This window comes from Talpa europaea, assembly GCF_964194135.1.
Source record: "Talpa europaea genome assembly, chromosome: 6".
NCBI classification, from domain to species: Eukaryota; Metazoa; Chordata; class Mammalia; order Eulipotyphla; family Talpidae; genus Talpa; species Talpa europaea.
Window position 1 is genome coordinate 63,250,596 of NC_140072.1, and position 13,963 is coordinate 63,264,558.

The 13,963-nt window shown below is 37.9% G+C and overlaps 1 protein-coding gene across 1 annotated transcript in view; it reads left to right on the forward strand.

Moving 5' to 3' along the window:
- The window catches only part of WDPCP (WD repeat containing planar cell polarity effector), a gene marked incomplete at both ends in the record, with an annotated part of 230,571 nt that overhangs the window by 190,625 nt on the left and 25,983 nt on the right, over positions 1-13,963 (forward strand). Inside the window, one exon of the mRNA XM_084234852.1 lies at positions 9,768-9,924. Within this exon, the coding sequence (XP_084090978.1) occupies positions 9,768-9,924 (157 nt within the window). The remainder of the gene's footprint in view (positions 1-9,767; positions 9,925-13,963) is intronic.

Consider the following 13,963-nt stretch of genomic DNA (forward strand, 5'->3'; position numbering starts at 1 on the left):
TCATAGCCAGTAAGATAGCTACTTAAAAAAAAGAAAATAACAAGAGTTGACAAGAATGTGGAGAAATTGGAATCCTTGTACACTGCTAGTAGGATTGTAAAATGGTGCTGTCACAATGAAAACAATATGGTGGTTCCTCAAAAAAATCTAAAAATAACCTACATGTGATCCAGTAATCCAACTTATAGATGTATAGCCAAAGAAATGTTATCAGGGTATCAAAAACATCTGCACATCCATGTTTATAGTGGCATTGTTCACAACAGCTAGGAGGTGGAAGCAACCCAAACCTCCATGGATGGATAAATGGCTGAAAAAAAAAATGTGGTATAGACTCACAGAAGAATATCATTCCACCTTAAAACAGGAAGGAAATACTTGTCATGTGCTACAACATGGATGAACCATGAGAACATTGTGCCAGTGAATAAGCCAGTTACAAAAATGCACATACTGTATGATACCAGTTACATGAAGTATCTAAAGTAGTCAAATTTATAGAAAAATAAAGTAAAAATGGTGATTATTGGAGCTGGGGGCAGGTGAAATGGAGGAGCTGGTTAATGAGTATACAGTTTCAGTTTTGTGAGATAAAGTTCTGGAGATATGTTGTACAATAATGTGAATATACTTGATATTGTCTGAGAATTTTATTTTTAGTAAGGTTTGTGTTTTTTAAGTATGTATTTTTACAATTTCATTTTGGTTCAAAAAATTTGCTAAAACAATGTTCTATCAAAGTTGCCAATATTATAGTTTTCTCTGTACATCTGTATGATGTGAGAATAGTCAACTCTTCCTATATACTTTAAAATTCTATTCAAAGAAAATATTGGAAAAGATATTTTTGTTTTCAAATTGTATGGTACATGTGAGCGTCACCTATTTAAAATTTTTAATATATTTTGAAAATTGATTAACAAAAGAATATTTTATTAATAAAATGCTATTTATTTTTTCTTTTTTAATATTTTATTTTACATAATTCTTACATCATTTTCCATTTTTGCACAGTGTAATTATTTTCATCTTGGTTATATTCCCCATACAATTCTCACCCCCCCTTATTTTGGCTCTGATCCCTACCCCCCACCCTTAGTGTGGCTCTGGTTTATAATTGCTTGTTGATTTTGATTTTTCTTTATTATAATTAGTCTTCTTCCTGGTCCCTTATTTAGGTTTTCTAAATTCCTGCTATGAGTGAGATCATCCAATATTTTTCTTTTTCTTTCTGGATTATTTTGCTGAGCATGATCCCTTCCAGCACCATCCATGTTGCTGCAAATGGCATGAGTTTATCTCTTTCGATTGCTGAGTAATATTCCATTGCGTATATTTACCACATCTTCTTGATCCAGTCATCTATTTTTGGGCATTTGGGTTGTTTCTATAGCTTAGCTATTGTAAATAGTGCTGCTATAAACATAGGAGTGCAGGTGCCCTTTGGAATTAATGTTTCTGTGTCCTTTGGGTAAATACCTAGGACCTTCAGAGTTTTGAATACCTTCAGTAGGTGCATCTTTATTTTTTTTTATTTTTATATTCCCCATACAATTGCACCCCCCTTATTTTGACCACAATCCCTCCTTTCCCCGGCCCCCCCATAGTGTGTCTCTGCCTTATAGTTGTTTGTTGATTTTGGTTTTTTCTTTCTTATAGTTATTCTTTTTTTCTGGTCCCTTATTTAGGTTTTCTAGATTCCTGCTATGAGTGAGACCATCCAATATTTTTCTTTTTCTTTCTGGATTATTTCGCTGAACATGATCCCTTCCAGCTCCATCCATGTTGCTGCAAATTGCATGAGTTTATCTTTTTTGATTGCTGAGTAATATTCCATTGTGTATATGTACCACATCTTCTTGATCCAGACATCTATTTTTGGGCATTTGGGTTGTTTCCAAAGCTTAGCTATTGTAAATAGTGCTGCTATAAACATAGGGGTGCAGGTGCTCTTTGGAATTGATGTTTCTGTGTCCTTTGGGTAAATACTTAGGAGTGGAATTGCTGGATCATATGGAAGCTCTATCTTTAGTAGTTTGAGGAACCTCCACACAGCTTTCCTTAGTGATTGGACCAGTTGGCATTCCCACCAGCGGTGTAGGAGAGTTCCTTTTTCTCCACATCCTTGCCAACATTTGTTGCTAGTTTTTTAATATATGCCATTCTCACTGGTGTAAGATGGTATCTCATTGTAGTTTTGATTTGCATAATAAAATGCTATTTAAAAACTATGAATGTTGGCAACATGGCGGCGAGGAGACGCTGCGAGTAAGATCTCCCATTAAAAAAAGTTAATAGGGAGGAAAAGCGGCAGGTCCCAGTGAGAACTGGGACACGGAAGATAAACGGACGACTCCAGCAAACTGCCCAAAGAAGAAAGTTGCCATAAAAGAGGATCAGAAGGGAGGGAAGCACAGAACCCTGCTCCCCTCCCCCGCCCACAAAGTCGGCACTCTCCGACCGGCAGAGAGGAGGGAAACAACAAACCAAAACGGCCAACAAGAAAAACGGACGCAGCAAGTGGGACTGTGAGTGGAAAGGAACTATTTCAGCCACCACACCCCGTGAACGGGAGCTGTGGAGAGCCCTGCAGGATACGCCACGGAGGTGAGCTCCAGGCGCCATTAAAGAGAGCCCCGCCCCCCAGGAGGAGGCCAGCACCTGCACACAGCCCCGGCCGCCCGGTAAGCTTGCGCAGAAAGCTGCGCGCTGATCCAGATCGGATCGCAGCTGCCAGGTCCCCGCGCCTGGGACCTAGGCTTGCGGGGAGACCGCGGAGGCCCTCCCTGAGTGAGCAGGAACAAGGCGCCCAGGCAGGGAAGCTGGATTCAAAAGGCGCCATTCCCGCGCCACTGATCTGGGCTACAGCCCACGTCCTGGAACTGAGGGCTTTGGAACTGAGACCCGGGGCACGAAATTAGGGGCATGGGTTCCCCACGACGGTGGGGCACAAGGCAGACACAGCACCCCAAAGCCGTTGAGGTGTACCCTACCATCCCCGCTCTGCTCCCTGTCCCACGGGGTGGAAAATCAGCTCCCCAAGGGCTCTAGGAGAGATCTCTGGCGCCACCTAGCGACTTGAAGCCAGCAGAGGCTCCTGAAGGAGCTAGTGGCCAGCTGGGGAGTTAGCCCACACCGGGCCCCTTCCAAACAAGTAGTCTGAGCCCACAGGGAGAGCGAGCACCCACAGCCGGGGCAGTCCAGGCGCGCAGAAGAGTGAGCCTGAGACCAGACGCGCAGGGAGTGTGTCCCACATCACCATTTTAGAACAGGGACATTTCTTCAGTAAAGACTACCTGCAGAAGGCTTCCTCAGGAGCCAGAGGTGAGCGGGGGAAGTTTGCCCACACCAGACCCCCTCTGGCCTGCAGTCCAAGCCCAGAGGGGGAGCAGGAACCCACCGCCGGGGCAGACCAGGCGCACAGGGGAGTGTGTCCCCACATCGGCATTTTAGAACAGGGACCTTTCTCCAGTAAAGACTGCTTGAAACTGACAGATGACTCCTGGAGGAACCAGAGGGGAGCAGAGAAGCCCACCCAAGATGCCGGCCAGTCCCAACAACACAGTGTCCCAACGCATACGGCAAATTAGAAAACAGACAGTAGGGAGGAGAAGAACCACACGCAACCTAGCAACTCTCCAGAGAAAAAGCACACCACAAAAAGAAAACCAGCCCCCAGATTGCAACGACAATAACTTGGAAGAATTTCTAGCCTTCCAGAAAGAGAATTTAAAATTGCCGTGATTAAAAAACTGACGGAAGTCATAAAGGAAAACAATGATAAGGGAAAAATAATCAACGATCAGAAGAATGCAATTGAGTCCCTAGAGAGGGAAAACAATGGTCAGAAGAAAGAAATTGAGTCCCTAAAGAGGGAAGTAAAAGAAATGCAGGAGATCAAAGAATTAATTGAAGAACTAAAGAATTCTGGGAAAAGCAATGAAAGCAGAATAGATGAAATGGAAGAACGAATAAGTAATCTTGAAGACACAGAAATAAAAAGAACCAAAACAGAAAAGGAAAGAGAAGTACAAAGGAAAAAGAACGAGGAAAGACTTTGGGAACTATCTGACTCCATGAGGAAAGGAAATATAAGAGTTATAGGAATACCAGAAGGAGAGGAGAGAGATGTAGGAACAGAGAAAATATTCAAAGAGATAATTGAAGAGAACTTCCCAAATGTGAAGAAGGAGCTAAAAATTGATATACAAGAAGCAAGAAGAACACCAAACTTCCACGACAAAAGGAAAAATACAGCAAGACACATAATAGTAAAGCTCCCAAGAATCCAGGAGAAGGAAAAAATAATGAAGGTGGCAAGAGGGAAGAAACAGATAACATTCAAAGGAAAACCAATCAGGCTGACATCAGACTTCTCCGAAGAAACACTACGGGCAAGGAGAGAGTGGAGGGACATAGTCAACAGACTCCAAGAAAACAGATGCCAACCAAGAATACTCTAGCCCGCAAAGCTCTCCTTCCTCTTTGAAGAAAGAATATGGACCTTCCCAGACAAACAGAAACTCCGGAATTTCATTGCAACTAAACCCCCACTCCAAAAAATACTACAAGGAGTCCTAAAGCCAGAACCTCAGAGGGACGAATAACAATGAAAGAAGGCCAAAAAAAAAAAGTTATTAAAAGAATAAATAAATAAAATCAAAGGAAAGACAAACACAATGGCAAATACAGATGTTAACATATCAATATTAACTCTAAATGTAAATGGACTAAACTCTTCAATAAAAAGACACAGAGTTGCAGCCTGGATTAAGAAACAAAACCCAACCTTTTGCTGTCTCCAGGAAACACATTTAGCTACAAAAGATAAAAATAGGCTCAAAGTTAAAGGATGGAAAACAATCCTACAAGCAAATGGACCAAAAAAGAAAGCAGGAACAGCTATACTTATATCAGATAAAACAGATTTCAAACTCAAAAAGATAAAAAGAGACCCCAATGGTCACTACATTATGATCAAGGGGACAATACTTCAAGAAGAAATAACACTCATTAACATATACTCACCAAACGAAGGAGCAACAAAATATATCAGACAACTGTTGTCATCTCTGAAAACAGACATCAGAGAAAACACATACGTAGTGGGAGACTTCAACACACCACTATCAACAATGGATAGATCAACAAGACAAAAAATAAGTAAAGAAACCAAAGCTCTAAATAAGGACGTAGAGCAATTGGGCTTAACAGACATCTATAGAACACTAAACCCCAAAAAAACGGAGTACACATTTTTCTCAAGCGCACACGGATCATTCTCCAGGATCGATCACATACTGGGGCACAAGACAAACATCAACAGATACACCAAGATTGAAATCATATCAACCATCTTTTCTGACCATGAAGGCATCAAACTAGAAATAAACCATAAAAAGAAGGCAAGGAACTTTCCTACCTCATGGAGATTAAAAACCACACTACTGGAAGACCATTGGACTAATGAGGAGATCAAAGAAGAAATTAAAAAATTTTTTGAATTGAACGACAAGGAGGACACCAATATCCTAAATGTATGGGATGCAGCAAAAGCAGTAATAAGAGGAAAATATATAGCAATAGAAGCTCACATCAAGAAACAAGAAAGAACGCAAAGAAACAACCTAATCTCGAAGCTCAAAGATCTAGAAAAAGAACAACAAAAAAACCCCAAAACCAGTAGAAGAAAAGAAATAATAAAAACCAAAGCAGAAATAAATGAAATTGAAACTAAAAAAACAATCCAAAAGATCAATGAAACCAAGAGCTGGTTCTTTGAAAAAATAAATAAAATAGACAAACCCCTAGCCAGGCTCACAAAGGAAAAAAGGGAGAAAGCACAAATAAACAGGATCATCAATGAAAGAGGAGACATCACAACGGACACAGCAGAAATCAAAAGAATAATCAGTAACTACTATGAACAGTTATATGGAAACAAGTTCAACAATCTAGAGGAGATGGACAAATTCCTACAACTCTACAATCACCCAAAGCTAGATAAAGAAGAAATAGAACACCTAAACAGACCAATTACAATTAGCGAAATTGAAATGGTAATCAAAAACCTCCCCAAAAACAAAAGCCCAGGACCTGATGGATTTACAAATGAATTCTACCAAACACTCAGAGACGAATTAGTGCCTATCCTTCACAAACTCTTCCAAAAAATTGAGAAGGAAGGGACAATACCAAACACGTTTTATGAAGCCAACATTACACTAATACCAAAACCGAACAAGGACAACACAAAAAAGGAAAACTACAGGCCAATCTCCTTAATGAACACTGATGCAAAAATCCTCAATAAAATTTTAGCTATCAGAATCCAACAATGTATCCATAAGATAATTCACCACGACCAAGTAGGATTCATTCCAGGGGCACAAGGATGGTTTAACATCCGAAAATCAATCAACGTTATCCAACACATCAACAAAAAGAAATATAAAAACCATATGTTAATATCAATAGATGCCGAGAAAGCTTTCGACAAAGTGCAACACCCAATCATGATAAAAGCCCTTGAAATTCTTGGGATACAAGGAACATACCTCAACATCATAAAGGCCATCTATGACAAGCCAACAGCCAGTATCATTCTCAATGGTGAAAAGCTGAAAGCAATTCCATTAAGATCTGGAACAAGACAAGGATGTCCACTCTCACCACTGCTTTTCAATATAATACTGGAAGTCCTAGCCAGGGCAATAAGACAAGAGAAAGACATCCAAGGAATCCAAATAGGAAAAGAAGAAGTCAAACTATCACTATTTGCAGACGATATGATATTATACATAGAGAACCCCAAAATCTCCACAGAAAAGCTAATTCAACTCATCAATCAGTTCAGTAAAGTGGCAGGATACAAAATCAACACGCAAAAGTCAGTAGCCTTCCTATACACAAACAATAAATCTGAAGAAGACGAAATCAAAAAAACCATCCCTTTTGTTATTGAAACAAAAAAAATCAAATATTTGGGAATAAATCTAACAAAAGAGGTAAAGGACCTATACAAAGAAAACTATAAAACACTGTTAAAAGAAATAGAAGAAGACACAAAGAAATGGAGAGACATCCCCTGCTCATGGATTGGAAGAATAAACATTATTAAAATGGCCATCCTTCCAAAAGCAATATACAGATTCAATGCTATTCCAATCAAAATTTCAATGTCATTCTTCAAAGAAATAGAACAATTATTGATGAAATTCATATGGAATCACAAAAAACCCCGAATAGCCAAAGCTCTCCTGAAAAAAAAAGAAGGGAATGGAGGCATCAGACTCCCAGACTTCAAACTATACTACAAAGCCATAATCATCAAAACTGCATGGTATTGGAACAAGAACAGACATACAGACCAATGGAATCGAATAGAAAATCCAGAAATAAACCCACGGATTTATGGTCAACTAATCTTTGACAAAGGAGCAAAGAATATGCATTGGAGCAAAGAAAGTTTGTTCAATAAATGGTGCTGGGAAAACTGGATCACTACATGCAAAAGAATGAAGCTTGACCACTACCTCACACCATACACAAAAATCAACTCAAAATGGATTAAAGAACTAGACATAAGACCTGAAACCATAAAATATATAGAAGGAAATATAGGCAAAACACTACGTGATTTGCACATCAAAGACATCTTTACAGACACATCACCCAAAGCAGTGATAGTGAAGGCAAAGATAAACAGCTGGGACTACATCAAATTAAAGAGCTTTTGCACAGCAAAAGAGACAATAACAAAAACAAAGAGAAACCCCACCGACTGGGAGAACATTTTTGCACCCAACACTAATGATAAAGGACTGATCACAAAAATCTGCAAAGAGCTGATGAGACTCAACAACAACAAAGAAAATAATCCAGTCAAAAAATGGGCAGAAGAGCTAAAAAGAAACTTCTCTGAAGAGGAAATGCAAATGGCCAACAGGCATATGAAAAAATGTTCAACATCACTTATAATCAGGGAAATGCAAATCAAAACTACCATGAGATACCATCTTACACCAGTGAGAATGGCACATATTAAAAAAACTAGCAACAACAAATGTTGGCGAGGGTGTGGAGAAAAAGGAACTCTTCTGCACTGTTGGTGGGAGTGCAAACTGGTCCAACCACTGTGGAGAGCTGTGTGGAGATTTCTGGACCTACTAAACATAGAGCTTCCATATGATCCAGCAATTCCACTCCTAGGTATTTACCCAAAGGACACAGAAACATCAATTCCAAAGAACACCTGCACCCCTATGTTTATAGCAGCACTGTTTACAATAGCTAAGCTTTGGAAACAACCCAAATGCCCAAAAATAGATGACTGGATCAAGAAGATATGGTACATATATACCATGGAATATTACTCAGCATTCAAAAAAGATAAACACATGCAATTTGCAGCAACATGGATGGCGCTGGAAGGGATCATGCTCAGCGAAATAAGCCAAAAAGAAAAAGAAAAATACCGGATGGTCTCACTCATAGCAGGAATCTAGAAAACTTAAATAAGGGACCAGGAAAATGAATAACTATAAGAAAGTGAAAATCAAAATCAACAAAAAACTATGAACCAGAGACACTTTTAGGGGGGCGGGGGCGGGAGGGGAGGGATTGGGGTCAGAATGGGGGGGCTGCAATTGTATGGGGAATATAACAATAAAATTTATAAAAAAAAAAAAAAAAGCTAAACAAGAGTGGGGAGTGGACATGCTTATCTTGTTTCTCATCTTAGAGGGTCTTTGAGTAGCTGTGGGCTTTTCATAGATCCCTTTTATCATGTTGAGGAAATATCCCTCCCTTTCTAATTCACTGAGAATTTTTTATCAATAATGAATGTTGGATTCTGTCAGTTTTATATCCATCTGTTGAGATAATGATACATATTTCTCTTTTACCTGTTAACATGGTGAATTATACTGATTTTTCAAATGGCAAACCTATTTTCATTTCCTAGGATAAACTTCCCTTGGTCATGATACATTTTCCTTTTACTATATTGATGACTTTGTGCCTCTTTACATGGCATTCTCATTTCTACTTCCAGGTAGAGTAAAAAAATAAATAAATAAATAAAAACTATGAATGTTGGGCCTCCCTGGTGGTGCAGGGGTTAAAGTCTCATTACTATCAAGATATTGCCAGCCTTTGTGTTATGAATTCGATCCCCAGCCATGTGGCTGACCCACATGGTGCAGCAGACCTCTCCAGTCTCTCACTGCTCTCTTCAGCAGTGTATTTCAGTAGATCCACCTGTTATGCTCCTTATTCTGTCTCTGGTGAATCCTCTCACATACACCACTGCCCCCACACCTCTGGCCTACACCCCAGCTCTTATATGTATAAATAAATAAAAATAAATCTTTGAAAACTATGAATGTTGCTTTCGTTGGTGGTTCACACCCCTTCTAAATCCTATACAGTTGTTAACCAATGTTACCTCAATAAAAAACAATAAAAAATTTTTAAGACAAATCTTATATTAAATCTTAAAGTTTTTTTAAATTATGAATGGGAAAATTATAATTTTTTAAAATGTGAACTTGAAAATAATTCATTACTCAATTGCCAATCTACCCTGAGTAAACTAAGTATAAGAGAAATCATAGGGACTGTAACTACAACATTTCTAGTATGTGCTACATAGTAAACAGACAAATAATATTCCATTGGACTATGTGAAAGCTTTCCTATAATCATGCCTATGAGGGAATTAACAAAAACTGTATTTGACTCATATCTTAATCATTTTTTAACAGAATTCCTGGGGCCTTTGGACAAAGATGATATGTTAAATGAAACTTTTGTTGGCCTATCTTTAGCACCTCAAGAAGACAAATTTCCAGGTAACCTCCCTCCCTCAGGTTCAATCCACAGACAAATTCAGCAAAGAGCACTAAAAGTCTCTTCCAACAGGTAAGATATTTTGAATGGAGAAATCTGCTCCATTAAAGAAAAAGTTTTCAGTTCTAGCAACTTAAATATTCCTGTGTAAAAGTAAAAATATAGTAAGCAAAAATATTTCAAAATGTCAAGTAAAAAATGTGTGTTTCCTCACGGGTAGAACTTTGCAGTAGTTTCATCATGAAAGAGCAGGCATAATGAAGGCAAAATTTAATATAAATGTAACATTGTTGGAATGAATGCTATAAGTAAAAATAAAATTATAACATTGAATTGTATATTGTTATTAAATTTTAGAATTGTTAGATTATCTTAAATATTATATTTAATATTTAAGTATTAGACTTAGTATCAATTTTAAGAATATGTACTTTGAATAATTTACATGAGCATACTTTACATAAACTGTCACTAGTTTCTGAACTCTGATAAATGATGAAATCTATCCAGTTTGTCATTGTGTTACTGAGAAAATAAACAGCAAGGATATAGGTGAAACTGAAAACACAAGTCAGTGTTATTCACCTGAAGTGGGGTACCCTATACTTCCAAAATACAAACAACAATGTAAACCAAGGTTACCTCTATAAAAAATAATTTAATTTAAAAGTAAATTATAAAAGCACTAGCCAAAGTCACAGTGTATGTATAATGGCAATTATATTAATTGATGATAGTGTTCCGAGGCAAAGGTTAGGAAACATTTTGTGTAAAGGGTTGGTTATTAGGCTTTTGTACCATACAGGTTCTACTGCAACTATTTAACTCTGCTGTTGTAATATGAAAACAGTCATTGACAATATATAAATGAATAGCTGTATTATAATTACACTTTATTTATAAATACAGGCACTGGATCAGATTTCACCATTGATTTGTAGTTTACATACCTGTTCAAGAGGAACCCAACTATATGCAGTTGTGAGGAGGTCACATTTTGATATTGTCTTGTGTGTGTGTGTACACATATACACACAAATAATGTATATACACACAAATAATGTATATATATGAATATACATCTATTAATATATCTATGTGTGGGTATCAATTTTATTCTGTCATATTCCAGGTATGACAAGAGTTTAGAAGTCAGAAAATCTCCCTAGAAACAATTATGAAACTGGACAACCACCACCATTTTAGGGCTCTGGAAATCAAGTAGAGGCACATAAGATGAGAAGCATTTATTCATGGAAAACTAATGAATTTCCAGTAATAAAGTGGGAATCTGTGATGTTCTGGGACTGCTTCCATCTTCCTACTACCCCCAAGCCAACTGATCCTTGTAGTTCTACCAAAGTAGGACTGGCTGTGAAAACCAACTGCTGACTTGATTTGGACGCTTAAGTGTGGACAAAACCTACGCAGTAACATTGTCAATAAAAATGACAGACTCATTGTCAGAAAAAGCAACAAACTTGATAGGGAATTCATAAGCAAATTCACAGTTCTGATAGCCTGCTTATGTCAAGACAGAATGGGAAGACTAACAGGGAGATGCTAAATGAACTAAAGAGGGCCTAATTAAGTTGTTTTACACATTCCTGGTGAAATGCTATGCCCTCTCATTTTTAGCTTTCTTTCGTCTTCAGAATGCTGTTTTCCCCATGTGCTGCTTTACTTTCACATTTAATGGCCAAAAAATGTCTCTTCCTCTTTGCCTTTTATCACTCACCCATATCCCATCTCAGAAACTATTTAAAAAAACTGCCCCATCTGGGAAAGTATAAACCTGCTCCCCTCAATCATATATACAATATTATAAATCCATGTCCCTCAATGGAAAAACAAAACAAAACAAACCTCTTAGGTAAGGAAGAAAGAGAGAAGAAATTGCCCCTCCAGTATTTGTCTTTTTCCTTCACAAACAAAAAGGGTGTGGGGCTGGGGAATAAAATCATCCCCAAAAAAAAAAAAAAAAAAAAAAAAACCTGCCCCTTCAAATTACACAGTACTTTTAACTCCTTTCCTTGTAATTTATGCTGCAATGTACTACAATAGAAATCAGAATGGTCATGAACTGAGAATTGAGGGTTTTTTCCCATTTTATTCATAATTATTTTGAAGTTTGGACATTCTCTGTTGTCAAATCTTACTGAAGGTGTTGTTTTCATGTAGTTTTGTTTCTCCCCTATCTTGTTCTGTATGGTTTATAGAGGAAATACTGGGAGGTGTAAGACTGTCATTATCATCTAGGCTACCTTGAAATCCTTTCTCCTTGTTTACTTTTTTAAAAATCAGTTTTACTGAGGTATAATCAACATGTAACATAAAATTCACCCACTGCAATTCAATGATATTTGGTAAATCTACAAAGTTGTGCAACTGTCACCAAGTATGGTTTTGGAATATTTCCAACACCCCAAATAGTTCCTTTGTGCCTCTTTACATGGCATTCTCATTTCTACTTCCAGCCTGAGCCAATCCATTAGTCTACTTTCTGTCTCTGGAGAAATTATATATAAATGCAATCATACAATCTGGAAATTTCATATAAATGGAGTCACACAATATGTTGAGCTTCTTTCACTTAGCATTATGTTTATGAAATTCACACATGTTGTAGCACAGTTTATTCCTTTTTATTTTCCAAATAGTATTTCCTTGCATTCATATACTCTAATTTGTTTATATAATCACCAACTAATGGATTATTGAATTATTTCTAACTTTTGGTGATTATGACTAATGTTGCTGAAACATCACGTGTAAGTCTTTAAATGGACATGTTTTCATTTCCTTTAGGCAGATACCTAGGAGTCAAATTACTGGTCCATGTTGTAGGTTTATGTATTAGTTTTTAAAAAGTACCAAATTGTTTTTCTAAAAAGAGACTAATATTGGGCCTCCCCGGTGGCGCAGTGGTTGAGCGCTGGGTTGCGAAGCTGCCCGCGGCCTCTGCAGTGCTGGTTCGATCCCCGGCTGCTCCCTAGCCACTGGAGGAGGGTCCCACATGGCGCGCAGACCTCTCCTGCCACCCGCTGCTCCCCTCAGCAGTGTGCTTCGGTCCTTCTGCCTGCTCTGCTCCCCACTCTGGCTCTGGTGAATTCTCTCACCCTCCCGCGATTCTGACTGTACCCAGTGCATGTATAAACAAAACAAACAAACAAATAAATAAATAAACATGCCTCTATAAAAAAAAAAAAAGAGACTAATATTTTACATACCTACCAGCATATCCTCACCCATGGCTGGTACTGTCAGTGATTTTGATTATAACCATTCTACTAAGTATCTTACTTTGATTTTTTTCCAAAGATTTACTTATTTATGCATACAATAGCCGGGGTACAGGTCAGAGGTGTGGGGGGGCGGTGAGAGGATTCACCACAGACAGAGTGGGGGAACAGAACAGGCAGACTGACTGAAATACAATGCTGAGGGGAGCAGAGGGCGAGTCAGGAGAGGTCTGCTGCGTCATGTGGGTTGCTCCCTGGCCCGGATAGCTTCATAGGTTGCATCTTAACCCCTTGCGCCACCAGGGAGGCCCCCTTATTGTGATTTTAATTTGTGTTTCCCAAATGACTAATGATGCTAAACAGTTTTATCTGATCATTAGCAATTTGTATTTTTCCCTTGGTGAAATAGCTATTCAAAACTTCTGCCCATTTTTTAATTGGATTGTTTCACTATTACTGAATTAACGATGCATTTATATATTCTAAATGTAAGTCCTTTATCAAATGTATGATTTATGAATATTTTCTCCTAGTATGTGGCTTGCCCTTCCATTTTCCAAAGACAGTATCTTTTAAAAGTGTTAAAATTTTAAATTTTGATGAAGCCCAATTTAGCTGATTTTTTTTTCTTCTATTGATTGTGCTTTCTGGTTATATACATAAGACATCTTTTTCTAACAAAAAATTTTCAATTATGTTTTTTCCTAGACATATTAAGTCCATTTTGTGTTAGCTTTTATTTATGAGGTTAGTGCATTATTTTGTATATGGAAATATAATTTTCCTGGCACCACTAGGGGAACATGCTATTCCCACCCACTACCATTGAATTCCCTCTGCACCTTTGTCAAAATCAATTAGCAATAAAT